At 39.5% G+C, this 23,978-nt stretch overlaps 1 protein-coding gene across 2 annotated transcripts in view; it reads left to right on the top strand.

The window, feature by feature from the left end:
* The window catches only part of VCAN (versican), a 118,416-nt gene that overhangs the window by 20,090 nt on the left and 74,348 nt on the right, over positions 1–23,978 (top strand). For both annotated transcript variants that reach the window (XM_027784837.2, XM_055791502.1), the window contains exons 3-5: positions 9–380; positions 12,425–12,599; positions 12,710–12,837. In XM_027784837.2, the coding sequence (XP_027640638.2) occupies positions 9–380; positions 12,425–12,599; positions 12,710–12,837 (675 nt within the window). The remainder of the gene's footprint in view (positions 1–8; positions 381–12,424; positions 12,600–12,709; positions 12,838–23,978) is intronic.

Consider the following 23,978-nt stretch of genomic DNA (forward strand, 5'->3'; position numbering starts at 1 on the left):
CTTTCTAGTTAAAGCGGAAAAAAAAACCCTTGTAAAGGGTTCCCTCTCTGGAACTTCAGTCCTGCCATGCTTCTTTTCAACCACACCCACTATAGCCTCCAGCTATGCAGCTGAGTATCTTCGAATCAAATGGTCAAAGGTTGAACTGGATAAAAGTGGAAAAGATGCAAAAGAAACCACAGTCCTGGTGGCCCAAAATGGCAACATCAAAATAGGTCAAAGCTACAAAGACAGAGTGTCTGTTCCAACCAATTCAGAGGAGACAGGTGATGCTTCGCTGACTTTCTCTAAGCTGCGTGCAAGTGATGCAGGGGTATATCGCTGTGATGTTATGTACGGAGTTGAAGACACACAAGGCATTGTATCATTGGCTGTAGAGGGTAAGGATTTATCCATTTCCTTTGTAGTCAACAGTGATTTCAGCTAAAACAGTAAAAGTTAGTAATTAACATATAAAGAGAGGGTATTTAAAGGATTATCTTTAGCAATTTACTCTTCCTTAACTGTTCACTTCCCATTCTCTTTCTGCCTTTTATTTATTCTTTTTCATATTTTCCAGTCTGTAGCTCTCTATCACTTACACCTTCAGGGAGGCTACTTTTGATTCCTGGAACAAATGCCATTTCCTTATTCCCAGAGTAGTTTAATACTTTGATTTGGTTTATACCCTTTGCAAGACAAGTTTTTTCTTCTTCTTTTTTTTTTTTTTTTTAAGGAGATACCTCTTAAGTTTTCTCAGACCAGCCCATTGAAACATGATACATACTGTACTAACGCATCTGTCTGAAAAATGTCATTACAAAATGACAGACTTGGCAGGCAGAAGCAGTTTCTTTTTAATTGTTTGCGTAGGATGAAAAGGAGCAACTGCCCTGCTACTGGAGCTGTGGTGGGCCTATCTTGCCACCTGATGTACACAACCATAATGCCAGCAAAACTGGGAACCACTCTTTCTGTGATAGGAATGTCAAGCACAAAGGAGGATTTTCTTTTGTCCCAGTAATAAAGGTTGGATAGGTAGGAGGGCACCCATCTGGCAGAAACTGCAGGAAAACAAATAGGGAGGTGGCTGCTAATGTTCTTCCATGTGGAGGATCCAAGACTAAGAGTTTTCTGGTCATCACTTTAAAGAAATAACCTCTGAAACTTTGAGGGGGAGAAGTGTACATGTGAAAATACTGAAAAGATGGGACTTTCAAAATCGTGTAAAGTGGCAGAGGGGACATCTGATCTATAGGTGTTTTTCTGCTAAGAGCCTGCTTACACAGCACCATAAGTACAGCACAGAGACCACTCCAGAACCTGGTGCTGTATAGCCCTGTCAGTTTGGCACTGAGCCTGAGCTAACAAACCGTGCTGAAAGACAGGACGTATTAGCCCAGGCTCTGTGCCATGTAAATGCAAATTCTGGATCCAAATTACTCTGCATGCTTAGAACAACACTGTGCTGTGTGGATGTACCAGCTCACGTGGACTCTGCCTCACACTTCTTTGCACTTAGGTGTTTTCTGGAAGTTCAGTATTTACTCAGATGACTGAATTCCAAAACAAACACTAATATTTGCTGCTGGAAATTATGACTTCGGCTAAGATGTTTTTTTTGGTGAGCTTAATACTGCATTGTTCTTCCAATGTGCTTAACCTAACTTGAACAGTCTTTTGGCATTGATTCAATGAAAAATGTTGAAGCGCGGTCTTGATTTGGAAATACAATAATTCAATGTAACCATTAATGTCTATATAACTTCATAAACTGCTTAGTCCTAATGGCAAAAGCAAAAGAAATCCTGGTTTGAACATTACTTTCCAGTAACTAGTGTACCTGGCATTCCTCATTCCTTTACAAGTGCTCCCTTGACTGCATATCTATATCCAGGAGCAGCAGATGTTCACTACAGCAAAATATCTGATGATTTGTGGTAATAATTTAGCTGCTGTAGTTAGTGCTCCTGTATAACACTGCAATGAGATGAACTGATCAGATCATTTTTTTTAACTGAAAGAAAATTTCACACACTCTGTTTACTTTTTTGGAACTGTTCTTTTCCATGATTCCTTTAATGTCAAGATTTCAGGAGGGGGAAAAGCTAGGTCTTGACCCATATTAGGTTGTCATTTGTGCACTTTGTTCTCCATTTTCTACGTAAAACAAACAAATGCCATTTATCAGACTCCTAAGGATTTGATGTGAATGTTGCCACTCATATATTCTGGCTCATTTCAGAAAGCTGATTTCAGCTTTTATTAAAAAAAAAAAAAACAAAACACCAAACCAAACCAAATCATTAGGCCCAAATGTAATTTATTTCCGTTATGTTGCACAACTGGGAATATGTGATCTTCTTGACACTCTCTTTGTGCATGCTTCGCTGCCCCTCATTAGCCTGGTGTGGGGAGATCTTTCCACATTAATTGTGGTAACTTCAGAGCTGGCAGCCAGCATGGTTCAGCACTGTGTTTTGGTCAGCTCTCCCTGCTGGAGCTGGGGATGGTGCTTGCAGGGTGACCCATGAAGTCCTGGTAAAGTTATCACCCGTTTTGCTATTCTGCATGTTTTATACTCATCCCAAATGAAAGACAAAATGCATTTGTGCAGCAGTTTTTGAGGACTCAGCAGGTATGTGTTGCTTTAGTTTTTCAGTAGACGTAGAATGTATGTATGTTGAAAAAGTGGTAACTCTGGCTCAGGTCGTACTTGCCTGATCACATGGCTTAATCCTAAAGTGAAGCAGAACAATTTTATTAAAGATAGTAAGCTTCTGCAAAATTCCCTTTGTGGGGTAATTTAGGTGTGGGAAGAAATGTTACTAATGCTTCAGAAAACAATATTTATCTTTTCTTTATGTGTCACCACTGTTACGTTTGTTAAGTCTAATTTAATGAATTTCTCAGAAATGGCCAAATGAAGTAGGCCAAAACTTAACTGCATCATTCTGGTGAAGTAGGTGAAATTGCTCCTTTGTTGTTATGATAACTTTATGGGGTTTGTATGCTTGTTCATTAGAGTATTTTTAAACCAATGTAGGACTTAAATTCTAGATGTTTTCAGGATTTTCATTTGTTTTACAGACATTGCTTCATTTGAAATTTTCAAACAGAAAGCCCATTCCAGCATCAATGAAGCCAGGCAGATAAGTTTAGATAGCTGTACTCTTTGTGTTTCAAATAAATCAAGTAAAATAATAGATAACTGGGAGACCTAACTTGACTAAGAAAAAAATTACTGTAATTGCTATTTCTATCCTTACCTTTAGGTATACCAAGAATATGAAACTGCTATTGAACCCATGCAAATGAACGTATTTTACCAGTGATGGAATATGCTGTGAATAAAAAGTGGAATTTCTGAGAAATAATTTACTCTGTAGCATATAATTTTCCCCAGGTTAAGCTGTACAAGCTGAACAATTGGTAATAGTCACTGAAAGTTAACAGTAAAAATTTTATGCCTGAGTTTCAAGACCAAGACTGTTTACAAAAGATGTGTGTAATTGTGCATCTTTTTTTATTTTCTGTGTAGCTATCACAACAGACAAATTTTATAATTTGTATGTAAATATCCAGTTAATTTACTATTTTTTTAGATGTCAGGTGAACTTCTTAAGTTCAGAAAAGTCAGATTTATATGTTACTAACAACTGTATAAATACTGGCTTTACCAAGAAGATGGAATGTAAATACAAAACTGCCTTCTTTAACAGTGACAAACCCATATTTTGGTTCTTTGACTCAAAATGCTTCAGCATCATATCCTGCCTTCCCGTAGGGTTATTTATGTAGGGTCTGAGTAGAAGGTTTTGTTTTTAATATAATCAACTGTTGCCTAATTTTACGTTCCTAACAAATTAGGCCAAAACCAAACTCAAGTCTATTTCAGACAAAAGATCCGTCTGTCCCAGTGTCCTGTTCCAATGAAAGCAGTAACAGCTGACAGCAAAAGGCAAACGTAACAAATTTTAGTGTGTATTTCATTGCTGTCAGAGACCTGTCACCCATGTACTTTCTATGGCGGTGACTCTATGTTAGACAATCTTGCACTGATTTTTTTTTTCTATTTGTTTTTTGAATGTATGTAAATTTTTTGTATCCATAGCTGGACTTCTGGTTAAGCCACCACTTAACCACAGCTGGTTCAGTTAGTTCTTATTCAAAAGGAAGATGTACTTTAAGCACCCACATTGCCTTTGTCTCTACTTTGCATATTTCTACTACGTGATTTTTGATAGGTAAAATCTTTGTAAAAAATCTAAAGATTCTAAAGAATCTAAAGATTGGCAGGATCTTGGAAACTGCCTTCATACTGTGCTTTTCCTTTGTTTTGGTTGTAGGCACAACCTATGCCAACTACTTGGGTATCAACAGCTGTTCACTAGGAGCTCAGAGACATCACCAAGACACTGTGGCTTAACATGGTGCCTTGTTTCGGCTGAGCAGTGCTTACTTGTATGTGTACCAGCAGCTTGTGATAGAGATGAAATAGTTTGATATGAACTCCTTTTAAACTGCCCAGCTTAAAGCTAAGTTGGAACTGACTTGTTTTTACTAGGGGTATAAAAGTGGTTATGTTCATGTTACTAGCCAGGTTGACTCAGCTTTGTGTACAGTCCTGGGGATTTGATCCTCGAAAGTCAAGCCATGTAGGGTTAGAAGGACATGCTAGGTCACTTACTGTATTTCCTTTGGTACTGTAAATAACCACGTTTCATGCTGTGCTACGTGCCTTTATTACTCCTGAAATCAAGCAAAGGCACCCATTCACAGAGGTTATAAGGTGATTTGCATATTTCATCTCTAGGTTCAGTGAGGTTACACTGAATTGTACCCTATATGTTACTATTTTCATTTTACTGCTGGTTAAAGTGTAAGAGGGAGGATTAGCCCAGGCAGAAAGTTTTGGGGCAGCCTGCCCTGCTCATTAATTGCAACCACAGAGCTGTCCTTGAGGCTGGGGATAGCGCCAGTGCTGAGAGGTCTGCAGGTTTGCACAGACGGGCCGTTTCATCACACTACATACCGCCTTTCCTGTTCAGTAATTGTAGGAACTGCTTTCCTTTACACCCTGGTTGCTGTTACAATTACATGGACCTCTCAGACAGGGATATTTCATGTTCAAGGTGTATCTAACAGTATTACAGTGTTACATGCTTCAGCTTCTTACAAGGAAAGAAATATGCAGAACACATCGTTCATACTCATTTTTCCTGCTACATGTTGTCTTCTCTGCCTTCTTTGCACGTCTCTCTGAATTTTCCCCTTTTTTTCTGGAGCCACTCTTCCTTTGTCAGCACTTGTAATTTTGTCTTTCTACAGTGTTTTGAGCTTTTCTTCTGAGACTTCTTGATGTTATTAAACCCACAAGTCAAACTGTCTCACGTTAGTCCTTGGCCTTAAAGTTTTTGAATGCTTAATGTTATTTTGTCTTCGTTTTTAGTCTGAAAATGTCAAGTCTCAGAATCCTTCAGATACGTAAGAGGGATGTTTTTCCCTTCTTAGTAGGTAACACTGAGCTGCCACTTTTTTTCCCACTTTAAGCTGCTTTTGGACACTAGTGGTCTTCCACTATATCCCAGTAGAGATACATGGGAACAAGTTGGAGGTTGACGACCAGCAGGTGATGCCTTCTGAAGATCATCCCCAAGTGTCTGTGTTCCTGGTAATAGCTTACCAAACACAAATTCACAGCCTTGACTTGGATGTCAAGTCTGAAAATAGGAAACATAAAGTTGGGGTGTGATTTATTTCACCTTGGAGTGTTTAAGGTCACGTGCCCAGTCTAAGCTAAACACACAGACCCATACTGCCTTCAGCTCCTCTCTGACAAGAATCTTGGGTGAGATGAGCTCTCTGGGTGTCCATATCCCTGGTCAGTAGTTAGAGACATTTAGATGACTAGTTTAGACTAGACTTCTAACCTTTAGGCAAAGCAAACTTTAGTTAGAGTTGTGTCCCAGAAAGGATTTTATAAAAGTATTGCTGTACATCTCTATGTCCACATTTATTCCCTCTATTTACTACAAAATCCACTTGTATAAAATAGTTTTGGGATGCCTTATAAAAAGCTGACCTAGAAAGGTAATGTAACAGTACTGTTCATTCTGGAACACAGCTGGGTATTTAATGAAATTCTCATTTTGTGTGGTGCCATGGTATTGGGCAATGTGACCTAGTGTAATCAAAAATAAAAAGTCTGAACAAATCACTCATTTGAGCTGATTTTGAGCTGATTTTATTGTTATCCTCCTTGGAGGTGATTGGACTGAAGTGGATCAGAGTAGCAAATGGGATTCTTCCAGTTTCATTGCTCTTTTTTCATATCTTGTCAGTGAATATTTTTCACTGATAATGAGAACACTTTATTATTTTCTTACTGATGTTTTGGGAGACCACTGTTTTCATGGGCTTCATTTTGGTAGTTTCTGTTTGATTCTGCTGCAAGTCTGAGATAGTTTTTTAGTCTTTGTAGGTTTTGGGGTTTTTGTTTGTATTTTTTTTTTTTAAGCCAGTAAAGAAAATCCTGGGCTTAAAATACTGACCTTGTTAATGGAAAGAAGCAGCAATTAGGGAAGCAGAGTAGTGGTAATTCACATTTTCATTTTTATGCAAACTCTTCTTTCTTGCAGGCATTATAATGATAATAAATGGGAGTTGTTTCCAATGTGGGAACGCTGCCACACAATTGTGCTGTTAGCCCTGAGAGATTGTGTGTTGACAACCTAATTGATTTATTCTCTCTACAGCCAGAACTCCCCTTCATTATCTCTTAAGTATGGCATTTGAAGAGATGCTTTTATTTAATCTTTTAGATTTATCTGTCTTGAAATGTTACTGCCTCTTGATGCTGAACTTCCGTGCATCCTTGCTAACTAAATTAACATGGGCTGCCGCATTTTTAAGCTTGTGTTTTACTCTCCTGCATCGTGGATCCCAAGGAATCTCCAACCTCTGTAGCTGGGAAGGAAAAAGCACAATGGGTAGTGGCTATCACAGGACGGGAGAAGGAAATTTACTTCTGGGTGAGAAAGACCCTGTGCCTATGTGCAGTGCACATCAGGAACAGGGAAGGAAATGTTCTGATCAAGCTGCTGTGTCCTTCACACAGGGACAGGGAACATGGCAGCTGATGGGCAAGCTTGTGGGGTTTCTGCATTGGGCTGAATGGAGGAGCTTTGGTGGGAGATCTCTGAGCCCAGGAAGTGAGTGGCAAGCCTTCACGTGTGGGATGGTAGAGCAGAGGCCAGTACTAAATGGCTAAACTGGTTTTAGGGCGTTGGTCATCCATGAGGACAGTTCTGAGAGTCTGTGTTTGGGTTTTGTTTTTTTTTTTAAAGTAATTTCAAGTAGCAGTGCCTTGGCCTCAGTGAACGCTCGTGTGACCTAGTAAGCTGCTGTACAGAGATAACAGAGTGAATCAGCTGATCCCAACATATATTCAGACATTAATACAGATGTAGTAAAGAAGTCCTCCCCCTGAGAAAAATACAGGTAAAGCTCAGCATTAATCGCTTTCTGTATCTGGACCGACTTGGTCAGAGGACCTTGTGTACACCTGCATGCAACTGCATTGCTCTCTGAGGACAAACACAAAGATTTTGCGTGGAGGAGCAATATGCGAGCCCTGTCCCTGGAGAGCAGGAGGTGCTGGGGCTGAGAGAGCAGAGAGGTTGGTATGTACTTTCTCTCCCCACAAAGAGAAGTACCCTGAGGCCTTTGGCAAGGGAGCTCCTGCTGGTTCAAGGCAAGCCTGTTCTTCTCAGGTTGCCAAAGCCTAAGACAGGGGTCAGAAGATGGGTGCAAAACCTCGAATAAGAAACACAAATGAGTTATTCATGCAGGAAACTGAAAATGCTGCCCTTTTGCTTCCTTTCATACAGTGCTCAGTCCTGTAACCTGTATCTTGGCATGTATCTGTAATGTAAATCGTCTTCTGTATTAAAGACGACGAGGATCACCAACCCGTGCAGTAGCTTTGGCAGTGGGCTGGGGGTTATTGCAGTGGTCTGCACTACAGTGGCTAAGGTTTGAACACAAAACAGAATGTAGAAATCAACAGAATATACAATAACAACCACTGCCATCATAATATTTTCACTTCAGATATTCTTTGCTGTGTGAGACAACTTCTGAAATTGAGGCTTTGTGTGTCTCCAACAGTGCATCTTGCAGCAGTGTGATCTCACTAGTGAAAGTGAACTGTAATTCATTAACCATACCAGGACCCCCTCCTTTGCAGTTCCATGAGGTTTTGCTACATGATACCCTGGCAAGTAATAAAGCAAAGTTGCAACCCAAAGGTGTGAAACCACAGAACCAGGCTATTACCTGTGGAAAGCCCTAGTTTGTTAAAACTGAAATACTTTACATTTTTGTTTTCTGGTCCAAGACAGAGATAAACGATTAAAATACATTCTGTCTCGCTTAGGCAGGAGCGAATTCTGGATGCTACAAATTACTTTACTGTGAATGCTCTTTGTTGCAGATGCTGCTACTCCTTCCTGTAATTACACTGACTTTGTTTGCCACATGTTCGGTGACGACGTTATATTGCTGTAGTCTGTTTTCCAGTTGCTTTATTTCTTCCGAGGACAGCTCCTTTCTTGCCTTTTCTTTCAGAGAGGAAATTGACAAAGGGAAAAAAATCCTTGACAAATATTTTAAAGTACAAAAACTCAGAGAATGGTTTTTGCCCCTCTCTCTGTGTCTAACTGAAACAATGAAAGACTTGCACTTTAATCTTCTTAGCCCCAGGGGGTCTTCTAATTATTGCAGCTGTTGCACAGGCTTATACATACTGACCTCCTCCTTCCCATTCATCTTGGAGGCTCTTTTATGTCCATTAGCTCCTCACTGGAAATGGAAGAGCCTTCAACTCTTAAACAATAGGTGAAGTTTACCTTTTGGATCAGGGTGAGGAGAACAAAGCATTCTCCGAGTTCCTTTCCAGGATTTACAAATGACCGAAGTCTCCTCTCGGCCCTGCAAAAGCTACTCTAAATTGGCAGTGATATTAACTCTTTTAGTCCTGCCTTATTCAGGTATCACTGGGATCCCAAACATATGCCAGCTAGGAAGGACAGTGGTTGCTTCTAACATGGAAGAAATGAGAGGAGTGATAGCTGGTTGTGGAGAATGCACTCATATATTTAAGCAGTAGGAAGCTTTAAAAAAATACAAGTTCAGATAAAGACGTTTTCATCTACTGCTAAGTTAATGAACCGTTTTTGTGGCTGTACTGAGAAGCAGTGCTCTTGTGCCTAGTTGAAGTCATACAGCATCAGTTAAGCAATTGTGGAAAAAAACCCCCAAACAATCACACACACACACCCACACCCACACCCCCCGCCAAACAAACCATCCAACAAAAAAAGAGGCAATTAATCTGAATGCATATAAAATACATTTTAATTAAAATTAAAACAACAAATTCAATGGACAAATTTCTTCACATATTTGGGCATTTCTGGTTTGACCCTGAGTTTTAGAGCCAGTGTCAAATATTGTATCTACAGAAACACCAACGTTACCCTAAAAAAAAAAAAAAAAAAAGGTGTAAAATATTTGTATATATACAACAATAACTTGTAGTAAAGTCAGGTGCTCAGCTTGTGAATATTATTTTGGGTTCATATTTATGAATCAGGGTAAATGTTTTATCTGCTTCTGTGGTAAGCTCTGTAAAAATTACTCATTTCTTATTTCTAGACCCAGAACACCAAGAAGGTCACTTGAACTCATGTTTTTATTTGTTACTGTACCACTGTATATAATAATGATCACTTACATCAGCAGTTAACTTGCTCACAGTGTCAACCAATGTTACTGAAGTCTCAGTATCATAAGTATTTTAATGCATACCACAGCTTTAAAAATAATCTTCAAATAATATTTTTGCTATTTTAAGCTTTTAAATTCCAAATGCGATTCGTTGCTGTTGCCCAGCTCTTCTTATGTTGTGAGGTAGTGCTCTGTTTGGCATGTGGAAAGGGGCAGTGCTGTTTAGGGTACACAAAGCCAAGATATGTACACACGCACATGTTTAAATACATACATATATGTATAAATGAAGTTTTGCACATCTTAAGACAATGTAAATGGTATGTAAATTTGCCCTAACCAGGCAATGGAGCATGTCCTATAACAGAGAAAATGCAGGGATACTGGAGCTAGTTAAGTTATCTTTCTGACATTCCCTTTCAATCTCTCCTGGTAGAACAAGTTCACATTAATAAGAAAATGTCCTTGAGGCTGTGCTTTTAGCATGGAGGCTGCCTGGAGCAGTGTGGCCCCATCCGTGCTGTTATGGTCCTTTGGCTCCCAGCACAGGATGAAGATGCCCGTTGGAAGTTGTCCCTGGTCTTTGCTAGCTCCTGAAGTCTGCCCAGAAATCATTTGGAAGGATGTTATGGGGCCTGGGCCAAATAATGCATGAACTAATCTAACAATTTAAGACTTGATGACTGATTTTCAGGCACCTGGAATATTTAACTTATGAATATAAAAATAGCCATAATTTTTCAGGGTGTAACTCCTCACTTGTCACTGTTGCCAAACAATGCTTGGGTCCATTTGAAGCTGAAATTACATCGTTGCTTGTAAGAAGCACTGTTAGTGATGGGTGCAGTCCGTGTTCTGAAAAGGCATTTTAGGGAGATGCTGGTGGTCTGTAAGCTCCCAGTTAGTGGCTGCAGCTGGTGTGTGGCTCCGTATTAAACAATGAAATATGAGGATTCCCGGCATTTCCTTTTCCATTTCCTGTTTCTCTGCCAGTAGCTTTGATGAAATTGGTGTCTGATCACCGAAGTTTAACCTATATGTGAGTACTTTTCAGATAATGTATTCTATTTTCATTTCAGAAAACTTCTTAGTGAATCACAACAAGAACAAAATGTGTATTTTCTGTTAATTAGCCATATCCAGACCTTTGATAAGTGGCAAAATTTTACTGAATTTCTCTGCATAAGAAAAAGTATTTATAAATATGTTGGGACCCCTTGAATCAACATTTTTCCAAGTTACCCCTTTTTCTGTTTACTCATAAATTAGCAGACTTCTATCTTTCAACAGTGCTCTAATAACAAATGCTTGTTGTTAATTCCATTATTGCTACAATGCCACCATTTTCCCAAACTGTATTACAGTATGTCATTTACTTATGAAGTACTCCAATAAAATCGTCAGAGAAAAGGAAGATTTTATGGTTCATTTTTCTTGCTTTGTATCCATTTTGTATAGTGGATGTTTTATGGTGTTGCAATGCGTCTGAAGATTTTAGAGTGCAGTAAGTGAGGCTGAATGTTATTTTTCAGAGATCATCAGGGGACATCCTTTTGATGCTAAACTGTTTAAAACACTGGCAAGGGGGGGAAGTGATTTGGCAAGGTGGAATATCTGTTGTCTGCCACTTTGGAGTTGGAGCCCTTTACGGTTTTTTTAAGGTGTGCATGTGCAGCTGTGGCTGAATTCAGTGGGAATTATGTGTGTATAGCAACCAGAATGTGGCTTCTAGACAGATCCTGTGTTAGCCAAAGCCATCATAACTCTAGGCCTCCCTCTCCAAACTGATGTGCTTAAGTAACTTTTGAAATTGTCAAGATTGTTTCCAGAACCAGAAAGCCCCCAAATAAAAGCAAGCTTTGTTTTGTCTGTTTCATTGGTAGTGTGTGCAGGAAAACATGGTTATGAAAAGTTGACCAACAGCCATATATTTGTAAGAGTTGTATTTGTAGTAAGTTTTGATGCATAGGAACAGGCATCAAGGCCATCACTGATTAACAATTCTGCATCAGAAGCACAATTTTTTTGCTGTCCCCATTGGTCATATGTCTCACTGCATCTAGCAGACCTCAAGCACTCAAGGGATCCCCCATTCACTGTTGGCAATTCTGGGTGCAGTTCCTGCAGCTGGCTGCTTTGGAAAGTCTGTTTTTAAGCCCACTTCTTCCAAGGATCAGATGTGCTTAGTCTTGTCTGGTCACGCAGTTTGACTTGCAACTGGATGTGCCATGTAGGCCAGTAAGCCGACATGTCAGGTACCACTGCTAACATGAGCAACCTTGCCTGCAGCACAATCAACTGACCAGCAATTGCAACTGGGAAAGCCTGGGTTCATTCTCCTTTTTTGTCATGAATTCCTGTAATACAGCAGTGAAAATACCTATATGGTTCAATTACTTTTTTCTGTGCGTACAGTGAATATAATTTCACCAACTATTTATGACATAAGGTGTTACAGAATTACTGGTGGTAGCCACTAGAGGGGGGGGGGGGGGCATCAATAAAATGATAGCATATCTCTTAGCCTTTTATGATTTTTATTCTTCTCATCTGTTTTCAGCATTGTAAAGACACCTATGTAAAGTTTCAGTACGATGCTGGTTGCAGAGATGATGCAAAATGTGCCACTAATGTCAGTTGTTTTGTCTTTCAGGTGTTGTGTTTCACTATCGTGCAGCAACCAGCAGGTATACTCTGAATTTTACACAAGCTCAGCAGACTTGTCTCGACAACGGTGCTGTCATAGCAAGCCCAGAACAACTGAAAGCAGCCTATGAGGATGGATTTGAGCAATGTGATGCTGGCTGGTTGTCTGACCAGACTGTTAGGTAAGACATTTAAAAGGCCCCTTGACACAGTTTCCCAAAATTAATATGCCTACCATAGACTTACAATGCTGACTTATCATAATAATAAATATAACCATGCTGCATTTCAGGTATCCAATTAGACATCCAAGAATTGGCTGCTTTGGAGATAAAATGGGAAAAAAAGGAGTCAGAACATATGGGCGCCGTTTTCCTAATGAAACTTATGATGTATATTGCTATGTGGAACACATGGAAGGTAAGATAGGTCCATCTTTACTCTGCACTGCAAAATTCAGAAATGACTGGAGATTCTAATGTGGAAAGGCAAAGAGATAAGTAATTCTGTCTTAGAAAAGTGTGGGCTGTTTTGAATCCAAAGAGAATTGCTGATTGAAGTGAACCTATAGTTTGTGGTCTAGCCAGGCCTTAATTAAAGATGAATGTGGAGTCTACAAAGAGACAGTCAGGTTTAAAGCTGCTATAGTTAGTGCAGTAGAACTTAGAAAAGTTGCTGTTGAAGCATCTTATTTTTTGAATGTTATAAAAGGATTTTCGAAGAAACTAATTTAATGTTTGAGAAACAATGTATGAGAGATACATATAAACCACGATGGATATAGTACATGTGCTAACTATATTATAGTTCATAAGGTATGTGATTAAGCTTTTTACATGCCAGGCATAAAATAATACAAACATTTAATTGCAATCCAAGTTTAATAACATCTTTTGAAAAAAGGGGCATGTCAGAATCAAAAAGAAAAAAACAAGCAAAAAATTTCCATTGAGGAGTCTGGATCTTCTTTAGTAAAATTCTTTGCAATTCCATAGTACAACTATAGCCTTTGCCCAAACTGCTAAATAAATAGCTTTAATGCAGCAGAGTTATTATGATACTGCCACATGGAATCATATTGTGAGTCATACTGTGAACCCCATAATACTTTGTGATCCATGGTTAGGCTTTGTGATTGATATTTATTGAACAAAGAGTTTGATTGTAAAAAGAAAAATATAGTAATTTTTTTTTCTGTGACTGGGCAGCTCTAGCATGCATAAATCTTTGTATTATATTGTAATGGTGAAATTGCTTCTTATAATCTGTCATCTGGAAGTGAATTTAACTATATCCTTTCAGTGGACCTATAGATAACGTTTCAGACACCAGATATCCCTATGCTTAGAAATTACGGTGACTAGTTAAATACATATACTTAAAACAGAAAGGCAGAAATAGCCTTTGCTGTCCTGCAGTCTCTTTTTTTGGTTTTGTGCTGGTTATGCACTTGGAAACTTCTGCTACAGAAATACTTTGCAACCAGAACCAAAGTACATTTTCCGTCTACTGCAGTGGTCTGAGTGTGTCACACTACTTCTGTCTTGACAGGTTTTTATTCATATCAGTTTCACTCTTCCTTTCTAAAAAATATCTATATTTACTAATTAAATATCTTTTGGGCTGATATTTGACTTACAGGCATTCAGTCCAGTGCTCTTGAAGTCAGCAGAACAATAAATCAGCCATGGTTCTGAGCAAGCCTGCCTTTGTATGTGTACAAATATTTGTAACAAGCAACTGCAGAATTAAGGTGCTTCAATGTCTGTATTTTATCTTAGAGCAGAAATTAATCAGGTCGTGCAAAGTTTACTCCTGCTGATAACTTATAGAGACTTTAGTCATTGAAATCAGTGAATATTTTCCTCTTACTTTTAGCAGCTGAGGATCTGCCCCAGACTATGTTCACCTTGGGAAGCTATAAAATACAAGCAATACAAGTCTTGCAATGACTCAAAAAACATATAACCTTGGAAAATCTGAAAATTAAGTGACGGAATTTTGTTAGTGGTCAGCATTGTCTGAATTTTATTTAATGTTCTATCAATATCTGTCAGTGAGCAGCACATACGAACACCTAGAGTTTATAACATTGATTCTCCATCAGTCCTTGATGGGATTGACTTCTGAATCATCCCTGAATTTAATTCAGTTTGGATCTTTCCTAGCTTAAAAAAAGAAGTTTGGACTAATCTGTATCATTCCTGGATGAAAAGCCATGTCTTGTTCCTTTCCCTCTTAAAGAACAGAGAAATGTAACTAATACGTAGAAGCTTATCCTGGATGCATGTGAGCCAGCAGTTTCTCAGAGTCAAATATTCTCACTGAGCTTTTAAAAATAAAAACTAAAAAACCTCAAAACTAAAGCATATTTCACTGAGGCTAGTGTCCTGTGCTCAGAACAACCTGGAACCAGGCCATGAGGTTCAAAGAGGTTACAGCGACTGTGCAGTCTTTTTTGATGAACATGCACATGCATAGGTTTTTAGTTTCTCATGAAAAATAGTTGATTCTTCTTTGTTACAAAATTTCATTTAGCAGGTCTTATGACCTGGCTTTCCTGTCTGGATAGCTGTATGTTTCTGTCCTATTTATGTGGATGATGATCTCTTTAAATATATGCATGTCTTTGTGGCCTGTCAGCTGTACTGCTGTAATGTGATCAGTTTGGATACAAAACCTTCAGTATTTCAGAAATATAAACTAGCATAGAATATTGGGGAGAACTGGTCTATCAACCCAGGTTAACAATAAGCCTGTCCATTTTACCTTCTTCCTTGCACAGTAGCTTCCTGTGGATAACTGATGAAAGCAAATGCACAGTTTCAGCCTTTATCTTAAAGGCCTCCTAGCGTGGGGCAAGGGTTAAAGACCTACAGGAACAAGACCTACAGGGGCTTGAAGGTCTGACTTGAAGGCTGTGATTGGCCACTTCACCTCTGGGATCCATTGAAACTCACCAAGACTTATAAAACCCATTGTATGGTGACAGAATGACCGCAGAGATGGGTACAGGTTCAGAACGAAACTCTGCAGGAAGCAACGATGCCTGTGAGTTATCGTCCTTCCCAAAGGCAAAATATGTTTGACCTAGCTTTTATCTAAATGTTTCTCAAAATACACATTTATAAAAAAGTTCTGTGATCTTTTCTCCCAAATTCTTGGGGGGCCCTTTATAACTGACTTGCAATACTTAAAGGGGGCTCATAAGAAAGATGGGGACAGACTTTTTAGTAAGACCAGTAGTGGTATGACAAGGGGTAATGGTTTTAAACTACAATAAGTTAGATTTAGATTAGGTGTTAGGGAGAAAATCCTTACTGTGAGGGTAGTGAGGTGCTGGAGCATGTTGCCCAGAGCAGCTGTGGGTGCCTCACCCCTGGCAGGGCTCAAGGCCAGGCTGGAGGGGGCTGGGAGCAGCCTGGGCTGGGGTGTGTGTGTGTGTCCCTGCCTGTGGCAGGGGGTTGGAACTAGATTGTCTTTAAGGTTCCTTCCAACCTAAACCATTCTATGATTCCCTTTACGATTCTATGAAACTAGGGAAAAAGAGCACTCCATCTTAGACTGGTACATATTGTACTGGCACAGCCCCTGTGTGCTGCCCCTGCCTGCCTTCCTGGGATTGCTACCGAGGCTTCAAGAATGACAGGCTATTTTAATATAGTATTTCAAACTGCTTGATACAGCTGTGAGAACTGTGGAATTGCTGGATAGCCACAGAAATGTCCCAACCTCATCTATAGGATAGCAATCTCCCAGAAGTCCAGACAAATTCAGTGGGAACTATGGGGGTTAAGCAAGGGAGAAAATCACATCCAAAGAGGGTGCATGTAAACTAGGATGGCTGCTCCGGACTGACCGCTTAGTTAATATCTGGCCTCCTGCAGATCTGTTTCTGTTAGAAGAAACATTTGTTTCTTGAGTGTAATCCTGTTTAACTAAGAAATATGCCTACAAAATCCTGTTTCATTGAATGCAGTAGAAACAAAGAAAAGCAAGCAGGTGGTTTTGCTCTGAAATATCGACTTGCCTCTGTAGCAATTTCTGTGCCCCCAAATCCATTTATGACAAAACAGTGTCATAAATGATGGCTGCATGGTTTGTTATGTTATGATAATGGCATTGCTACGAGAAGCACTTTATGGCAGTAATAAGCTGAATCTGAGAAGAAAGGAGAATTCCCTTAACCACTTTACCATCGACTTCAAGTAAGAAAGCATAGTCAGGTCAATAGTGAACACATAGGAAAACTCATCCTTAAGGATCCTGTTTGTGTAGCAGGAAGGTCCTATGTATGGTGTGAAGGGGCGACTGCTGTGAATGTGTTAATTGCCAATTAGCTGTACAGCCTCAATGAACTGCACAGAGATTTAATTTTTTTCTGATTATATTGATTAATTTTAATGCCAGATTATTACAGTAGTTAACCAACAATAATTCCCCACCTCCAACCCTTTTCTCTAGTTGTCTGGGGTTTTTTTGGTTTTTGTATTTTCTCAGAAGTTTTCAAATGAACTGGATTGCGAAAATAACTTCTAGGAGTCAGAAGGAGTGATGGTTTTATGGATACAGGCTATAGACATGGTATAGACATACTGACATGCAGAGAAGTTAATTTTTTCTGTTTGGATGAAGAGAAGCATATATATGTTAGGAAGACACAGTACCACATCATGGTATAGTGCAGGATAAATTATTTTTCAGTGCCTTCACAGAAACCTGAGCCTCTGAGCCAGACTTCCTTTTTGAGATGGGGCTATGGAGCCAAGATGGCATTGCTTATATGACGGAAGCAGTTTCTCTAAGTACAGAGGTTAAGTTCAAACGCAGATTTAATTTGAAGTTATATAACATCAATGAGATAATGCTTTGGAAGCACACATCCACAGAAGACAAAGAATTAGATAAAATGGCAACAGAGGATATTGCAAAGTGAACACTGCAGTAAAGTAGACCCTGTGTTTTGTTTGCTGTATTGTAACATGGTCATACATTAGTGGAAGACTTGCAGTTCAAGATTTAGGGCTATGACAGATTTCTGATTGCCCTGTCCACCAAAGGCTGACTCTGCAAGGTATTTTTCTCTTGTAATAAGCACTCTCAACACTTCATTAATAAAAGGACATTAGGGGTACTTGGTATACTGTAGAACTGTACTCAAACATGATTTCTTCCGTGCGAATTTGAAAGTTCATATCTGCATAGCCTATTCTAAATCAATGCCAAATCTATTAGACTTACTTGCACTAAAAAGGCCCTTATTTGGAAAGCCTGTGTCAGTGGGATGACTATTCATGGAATAAGATGGTGCTTGATTAATGATATCAAAATTCTGGGCTACAATGAGAATGTCAACATAGAAGTCATTGAACAGTTTTTGGTCTGTTGGCTGCTATTAGCATGTTACCCCAGAAAGCCATAAATGGTGGTGGGAATTCTTGCAATACATTTTAAAATAAATGTGTATTGAATTTAGAGTACTAATTTGGGTACTTGCACTGAGGGTTTGTAGCAGCAACACCATTTCAGTTTTATTCCTTTCTGGCCATAAGAAATCACAAAGTTAGCCAGAGACATGGATTTCTCCTTGAAACCCAAACTATTAGCTTAAATTAAAACCAGTTGTCTAGGCTAACTGTTACCATTTCCTTTTTCTGAGGAAAGCCAGAGAGATTAAAGACTGCACAATTATAAGTTAAATATTTTACGTTTTGCTAAAACACACAGAAGAATAATTATGGGAAGGATTTAAAATTTCTGAGCTCCTAGTGATAAAAATAAGAATCTGCAGTCAAAATATCATTAGATACTGGGCATAGTCTCTTATTACAAACTGATTTACATTCCTCATATCTCATTGCATAATTCAGTGTACCAAGCATTAACAAAAACATTTAGGATACCTTTAACTGTGGGAGTTCATTTACTAATAAAGACTTTAATCTAAAGTGATTGAGCTGCAAACATATGGATATAACTCTGAGGTTCTATTAACACCTCCAGCTGAAGCGGTGTTTGCACCAGTGTCTTCTATGGAGTAATCCCTTGAATGGAAATGGGTGATGGGGAAGGAGGGGTTTCCATTCTGTCTTCAGATAACCGTGTATGTGATTGATTTGACAGTGCTGTGGTGTCAGAAATAGAGACAAAGTGAGATCTGCTTGCCAAAGCCCACTGATGAAGTGAGGGGCTGTGAGTGTGTGGTGTGGAGCCAAAGCACAAACTACTCCATGCAGCATTGTCTTCTGGCCAAAGCCAGAAGCCATATATGTCTAACAAGTGTATGTAATATGCAGATGGGGACTCATGCTAAGAAAGTTATTTTGGGGTGGCTGTGGGGAAGATTATACAATCTCCCTTCCACGCACCATTTCCCCCCCTGCCACAGTGAGTGCAGGGAAGAAAAAAAAAAAAAACAAAACCAGATGTCCTTTAAATACTTTCCACCTAGTCTCATGCAGTTTTGCTGTTGTCATGGAAATTTCTATGAGACTACTACTAACAATAATTAAAGAAACCATAGTCTAAAATACGGCTTCAGGTAAGAAGTTTCTTCTGTGTTTTGGACAACAGAAATCCTTCTCTGGAGTCCATCCTGATTTTAGAGAAATGACTAGATTTGATTTTAAAACAAGGACACAGAGAAAAGGGTCTTTTCTTCCTAGTTCATGGCCTGTGGTAGAGTCACAGCCTTTGCATTGGCTTATACTGGACACCTCTCCAGCCTTGAACTGTGTGACCTAATGCAGGGTCATGGATCCAAGAGTTCTCGAGGTGGGTACAGAGCCCAAACAGAGTGAACCAAGAAGGAAATACTGCCATGGTGGTTTTCATGCACCATGTATTCGAGCTCATCATGTGATAAAGCTCATCCTTGAGGAGATCTGAAAATCTTGAAGTCTAAATGATTTTTGTAAGAGTAAGGTATAAAAAAAGAAGAATCATACAGAATGCAAAGTTCGTTTTCTCCCTCTGTATTAGTAAAAGCCAGCGACACTTTGCAGCTACAGCAGAGCTCCGTAGGGGTATAGCAGTTGCCATGCTACTCTTCAGGCTTGAGGGCAAGCCTATGGGAAAAGTATACTCTGCCAGCCTTGTCAACTGCAGCGGATTCCTGCTGAGCTTATGGTTTTGCATAGAATAGACCTAAGACATTCAGGAGAGTTTAATTAAAACAATGCTGATTTGTATCAGAAGGAATCAACTAACTTGTTCTAACGTGTAAGAGAAAAAGACTTCTTCAGCTTGTCTAGCCTTCTGCTTTAAAGCTGAACCTAGCTGCTTAGGTCTTTGTGGTTTTCCAGTCCTAGAAAATGTTTCACAGTAATTTGTGACTTTGTTAAGGATACCTCTTTGTTAGACTGGTGTGTCAGAGAACCAGCCCTTAACAGTAGCAGGGTGGAGGAAAAGAGCTGCAGCTGAGACAAGGTGTTTTGCCTGTGCAGTTTGGGAAAGGTGGAGAAGGCTGGAGCGTGAGCTGGATCAATAAACAGACTAACCGAATGTAGCCTGCAGGGCCTACGACTATGGTGAAGACAGATGAAAGTTTTCAGGTGTGTTTTGGCTCAAATGTATCTGTAACTTTTTTTCCAGAGTGTTCAAGGCAAGGGTAGTGTGGTCTCCATTATCTTCACACACGCATGGAGAGGACAGATAGATGTGGGCAGTCTTTCTTCCCTTCTTGGTGTACAAGCAGTCTAGTAGGTCTGTTGGTGGCTGCTGCTGCCTTTTTGTGTCAGCCTTTTGGCCAAAGGGAGAAACAGAGGAGGAGGAAATGGAAATTCTTGGGACATGTGGTCCTCAAGGTGCCATGGTAAATGCTCTAGCCCTAAAAGGGGCCATGTCATTCCTTGCTTATTTGGACACTGGTTTGTGTCCTAGAAATGAAGGTTGGGACAGATTCTGTGTTTCTGAGGAAAAGAAAGTCATGATGGCAGTGTCTTGTGTGTGCTTGAGCTTTGAACTGCCGACCATGTGGCTGTGACCAAATGTTCATGAGGAGCAGTAACATCAGGTTATAGCTGCAGGTTGGGAAATGTCCTTAAAATGTTCCATATAACACAAGAAAAGATGGTATTTTGTCACTTTTAGACATCTTTCATACCTGTCCCTTGGCACCCTGATCTGCCATGGTAGTCACAGAAACCTGGAGCTCTAACATCCCTGTAAGGGCATCTTTCCTTGATGAGTTCAGTGGATTCCACCACCTCTCAGAAACAGCTAATAAAGAGATCTGGTCTGTTCACCACAGACCCATAATGGTCAAAAAAGGAGCTGCCAAATTCTTTGTGGGTCATAATGTTTCTTTCCTTAAACAAGAACACCACCAAGAAGCTAAGATGGAAAGGTACTGGAACTTTTTTGTCTTGTTTTTGTTTAAAATTGTTGAGAGTTAAGCATTTCCAGCTATGGGAATGATTAGGGGTTTTTTTGTATTTAATATCCCTTTGGATGTTCTTAGGTCTTTCTTTAGTTGACACTGAAGGTAGTGGAAGTTGTGTAATCTGAGTGCCCAGCCACAAAGTAAAGCTAGTGAGCACCAAATTCTAGATGTGATAGTAATAATGAAAGCTCCTGTTGCTCTGTGAGAGAAAAATGGGGGAAAAGACTAAAAAAACTCCAATCAAATAATTATAAGTGTCTCCTTCGTATTTGTCATTCCCTCATGCTGACTGGATAATAATGAGGACATTTCATAGGTGGCTGACCAGCCACCATCCACAGCAGCTGGTGTGTTACTAGATGTGTCGAAAGCATTCAGTACGAGACAGGTTACCTCTTAAGCTTCTCTGCAGTTCGGGAGAATCCTTCAGACATCTGTAAAACTTTTGTCATGGACTTGCATGCGATGTCTTCATCTGGTAGGTGAAAGTGACTTGAAGATCATTTTGTTGTTTCTGGCATGGTGGGTGATGGTAAGTGAGGTTGAGGAGACGATGCTGTGCTCCGGGAGGAGAGTGTCATGTAGTCAGGCTCTGAGATCTCCTCCAGGAAGTAGCAGCCCACCAATCCCTTAATTGTCATTTCATCTATGGAAAAAGAAATAACTGGTGAGGTCTGTGCTGGAGGGCTTACATCCAGATTCATAACTTCTACCCTAGTCAATACATGTTGTGTATTGACCCCCGGCTATGGTTCTAGACTGCCTTTTTTTCTGTGCTTGCTTTGAAGATGTATGATTCATGAAATTCACATCTAAAAACATGCCCAGGTCAGTGAGACATCTCCCGATGAGAGAAAACAAGTGAATTAACCTTCAAAGGAATGAAGCTTGCTATAAAACCAGCTGATAAGTCTGTAGATCTTAAGTTTTTTCCTTGGGGGTTGCAGTGAATCAGCTTTTGTCTTCAAGAGAAAAACCTGGCTTCTTTATCTGGCTTGATATATTTGAAATAAAGGGGGGGAAAACCATGACTTATATCAAATGTCTATTTTAACCTAGCAAAACAAACACATGTAACAGGAAAGTCCTGGGGATTCTTTGAGTGGTCTGACTGCTGAGGCTGGATGGTCAACCTAAAGCTTGGTTTTAAACAGAAGCCAGCAATAATATATGTTATATTATTGTCTGCAGTCTAAACACTGTCATGGTCTCCATTTCACCCCCTGGTACTATAGAACTAGTTTCTCTTCATCTGCTGGTCTAAGCCCTGGGGTTTGCCTGCATATAGTATTGCTAAGTTACTTGTAGTGTACTCCAGCTATAAAAACATCATACATGACTTTTAACAGACACAAAATTGAATCTGCCCTGCTTTGGTGTCGGTGGCTATGTTATTTGTTTATTGACCAGTTTTGTCTCTTAATTTCCTGGTTTCCAGTGTTTTGGCTGGAGAATTTAGGTGCTTTCAGACATCATAATAAAGACATTCTACGAGCGTGACAGGATGAATCCTTGTGCTAAATATGGAACCTGTTGTGCTTCCAAGACTAGCAGTTACTTTTAGAGACTGCATCAATTAAATACATTTTATGAGCTTCACTGTTAATTTTTTTTAATTTTTAGAGGAAGTTTCTGTGCAAGGGTCAAATCCTTTTCTCTTTGGTACTTTGAAGGAGTCAGGATGTTTCAGCTACATTGACTGACATGCTAGAAGTCAGGATTGGAGAAAAAGTCCTTTTTCCATGGCCTTTTGAAAGCCTGTGTCAGTTTTGAGGTCAAGTCCATGAAACAGCTCAGCAGAACCTAAGTTCCACTGTACAATTTTTCCCCAAGTGATTGGCAGTGCCAGGGGAAGTTCCTATAGCTTCTTGCTTTTCTCCCTTCAGCAATCAGCACCTTTCTTCACATGCTTTCTTCTGTGTTTCCTACTCTATTGCTTATGTGTAGGCTGACTGGGGAAAAACGTAGTTTCTAACCCAAGTTCTCACTATGAGGAAAGAAGTCATGCTGACAGTTAAGTAGGACCATTGCTCTTTCACATACTGGTAAACTGAATTTCCACATTGCTGTGAGGATAAAAAAGTAGGGGATTATTAGATAGTGCTTCCAGAACATGCACCCAAAATATCAGTAACGTGGTAGCCAACTTTTTCTGACCAAGGAGACTGGTAGTGAGCAAGTGCCTTAGCAGTAATCACGTCAGAGAGGTGACATGGGTAACAGAATGTCATCCCTGCATGTTCCAAGCGTTTGCACTTACTGTACGCAAATAGTAGGTCCTGATTAGTTGTCTCTGTGCTGTATGAGTCACCATATCCCTGAAGTGCTAAGTCTGCTTTGGATGAGGTATACATGCATGCCCACAGCCCACTCCGGGTAAGAAGTGCAGGAAAGATTGCTTAAACTTTCTCATCACATAATTTAGGTTATCTGCTGTAAATCAAACTCATGGCATTGAGCTGAAGAAGTGTTCTGAGCACTGTTTTTTTCCCAAGCGCTCAACAGAAAACATAAACTTTTCTGTCTCTCTCTCTGTTTTTAGAAAAAAAATTTTTGGAAGGTGCTTTTGGAAGGTTGCAGGACAACTTCTAAGTGTTCTGGATTTATATAGCAAGCAAGGCCTTTATTAAACTCCTGCTTTGTCTTTTCACATTTAGTTCCAAAAATTATTATGCACATTAAGTGCACACTCAATCATACAGAACTTTAATTTATTTTCAAATTGGACAGACAAATTGTGGAGTCATATATAAATGACTGCTATTTGGAATCTGTTTTTTGTACTTCACTGGATTTTTTAAAAATAAGAATTCTGGAATCATATGAAAACACTCTTTAAGTACAGCAATTGCAAGGTGCCATGTTTTAACATCTCTGTACCCTTTATATTATCACTGCATTCCTGATATAAGTTAGTATTTACGTGGTATGATGGAATGACAATAAGGGCATTTTCCTGATTGCTCTGGCACATTTTTGCCTTCTTTGTGAATTTATTGTCACAGATTAATATACCAAGTAGGTGACAAAGAATGTGACTGGACTTCACTTATTGGACTGTTCTGGTTAGGATGCATTTTTTCTTAAATACATAGGGGTTTTTACTACTTAGTTTACCTGTTGAAACACCCTTTGGCAAAGCTGGTATCTGTATGACAGCAGCTGACTTTAAGAGATG

Source organism: Falco peregrinus, chromosome Z (genome assembly GCF_023634155.1).
Source record: "Falco peregrinus isolate bFalPer1 chromosome Z, bFalPer1.pri, whole genome shotgun sequence".
Classification (NCBI taxonomy): Eukaryota; Metazoa; Chordata; class Aves; order Falconiformes; family Falconidae; genus Falco; species Falco peregrinus.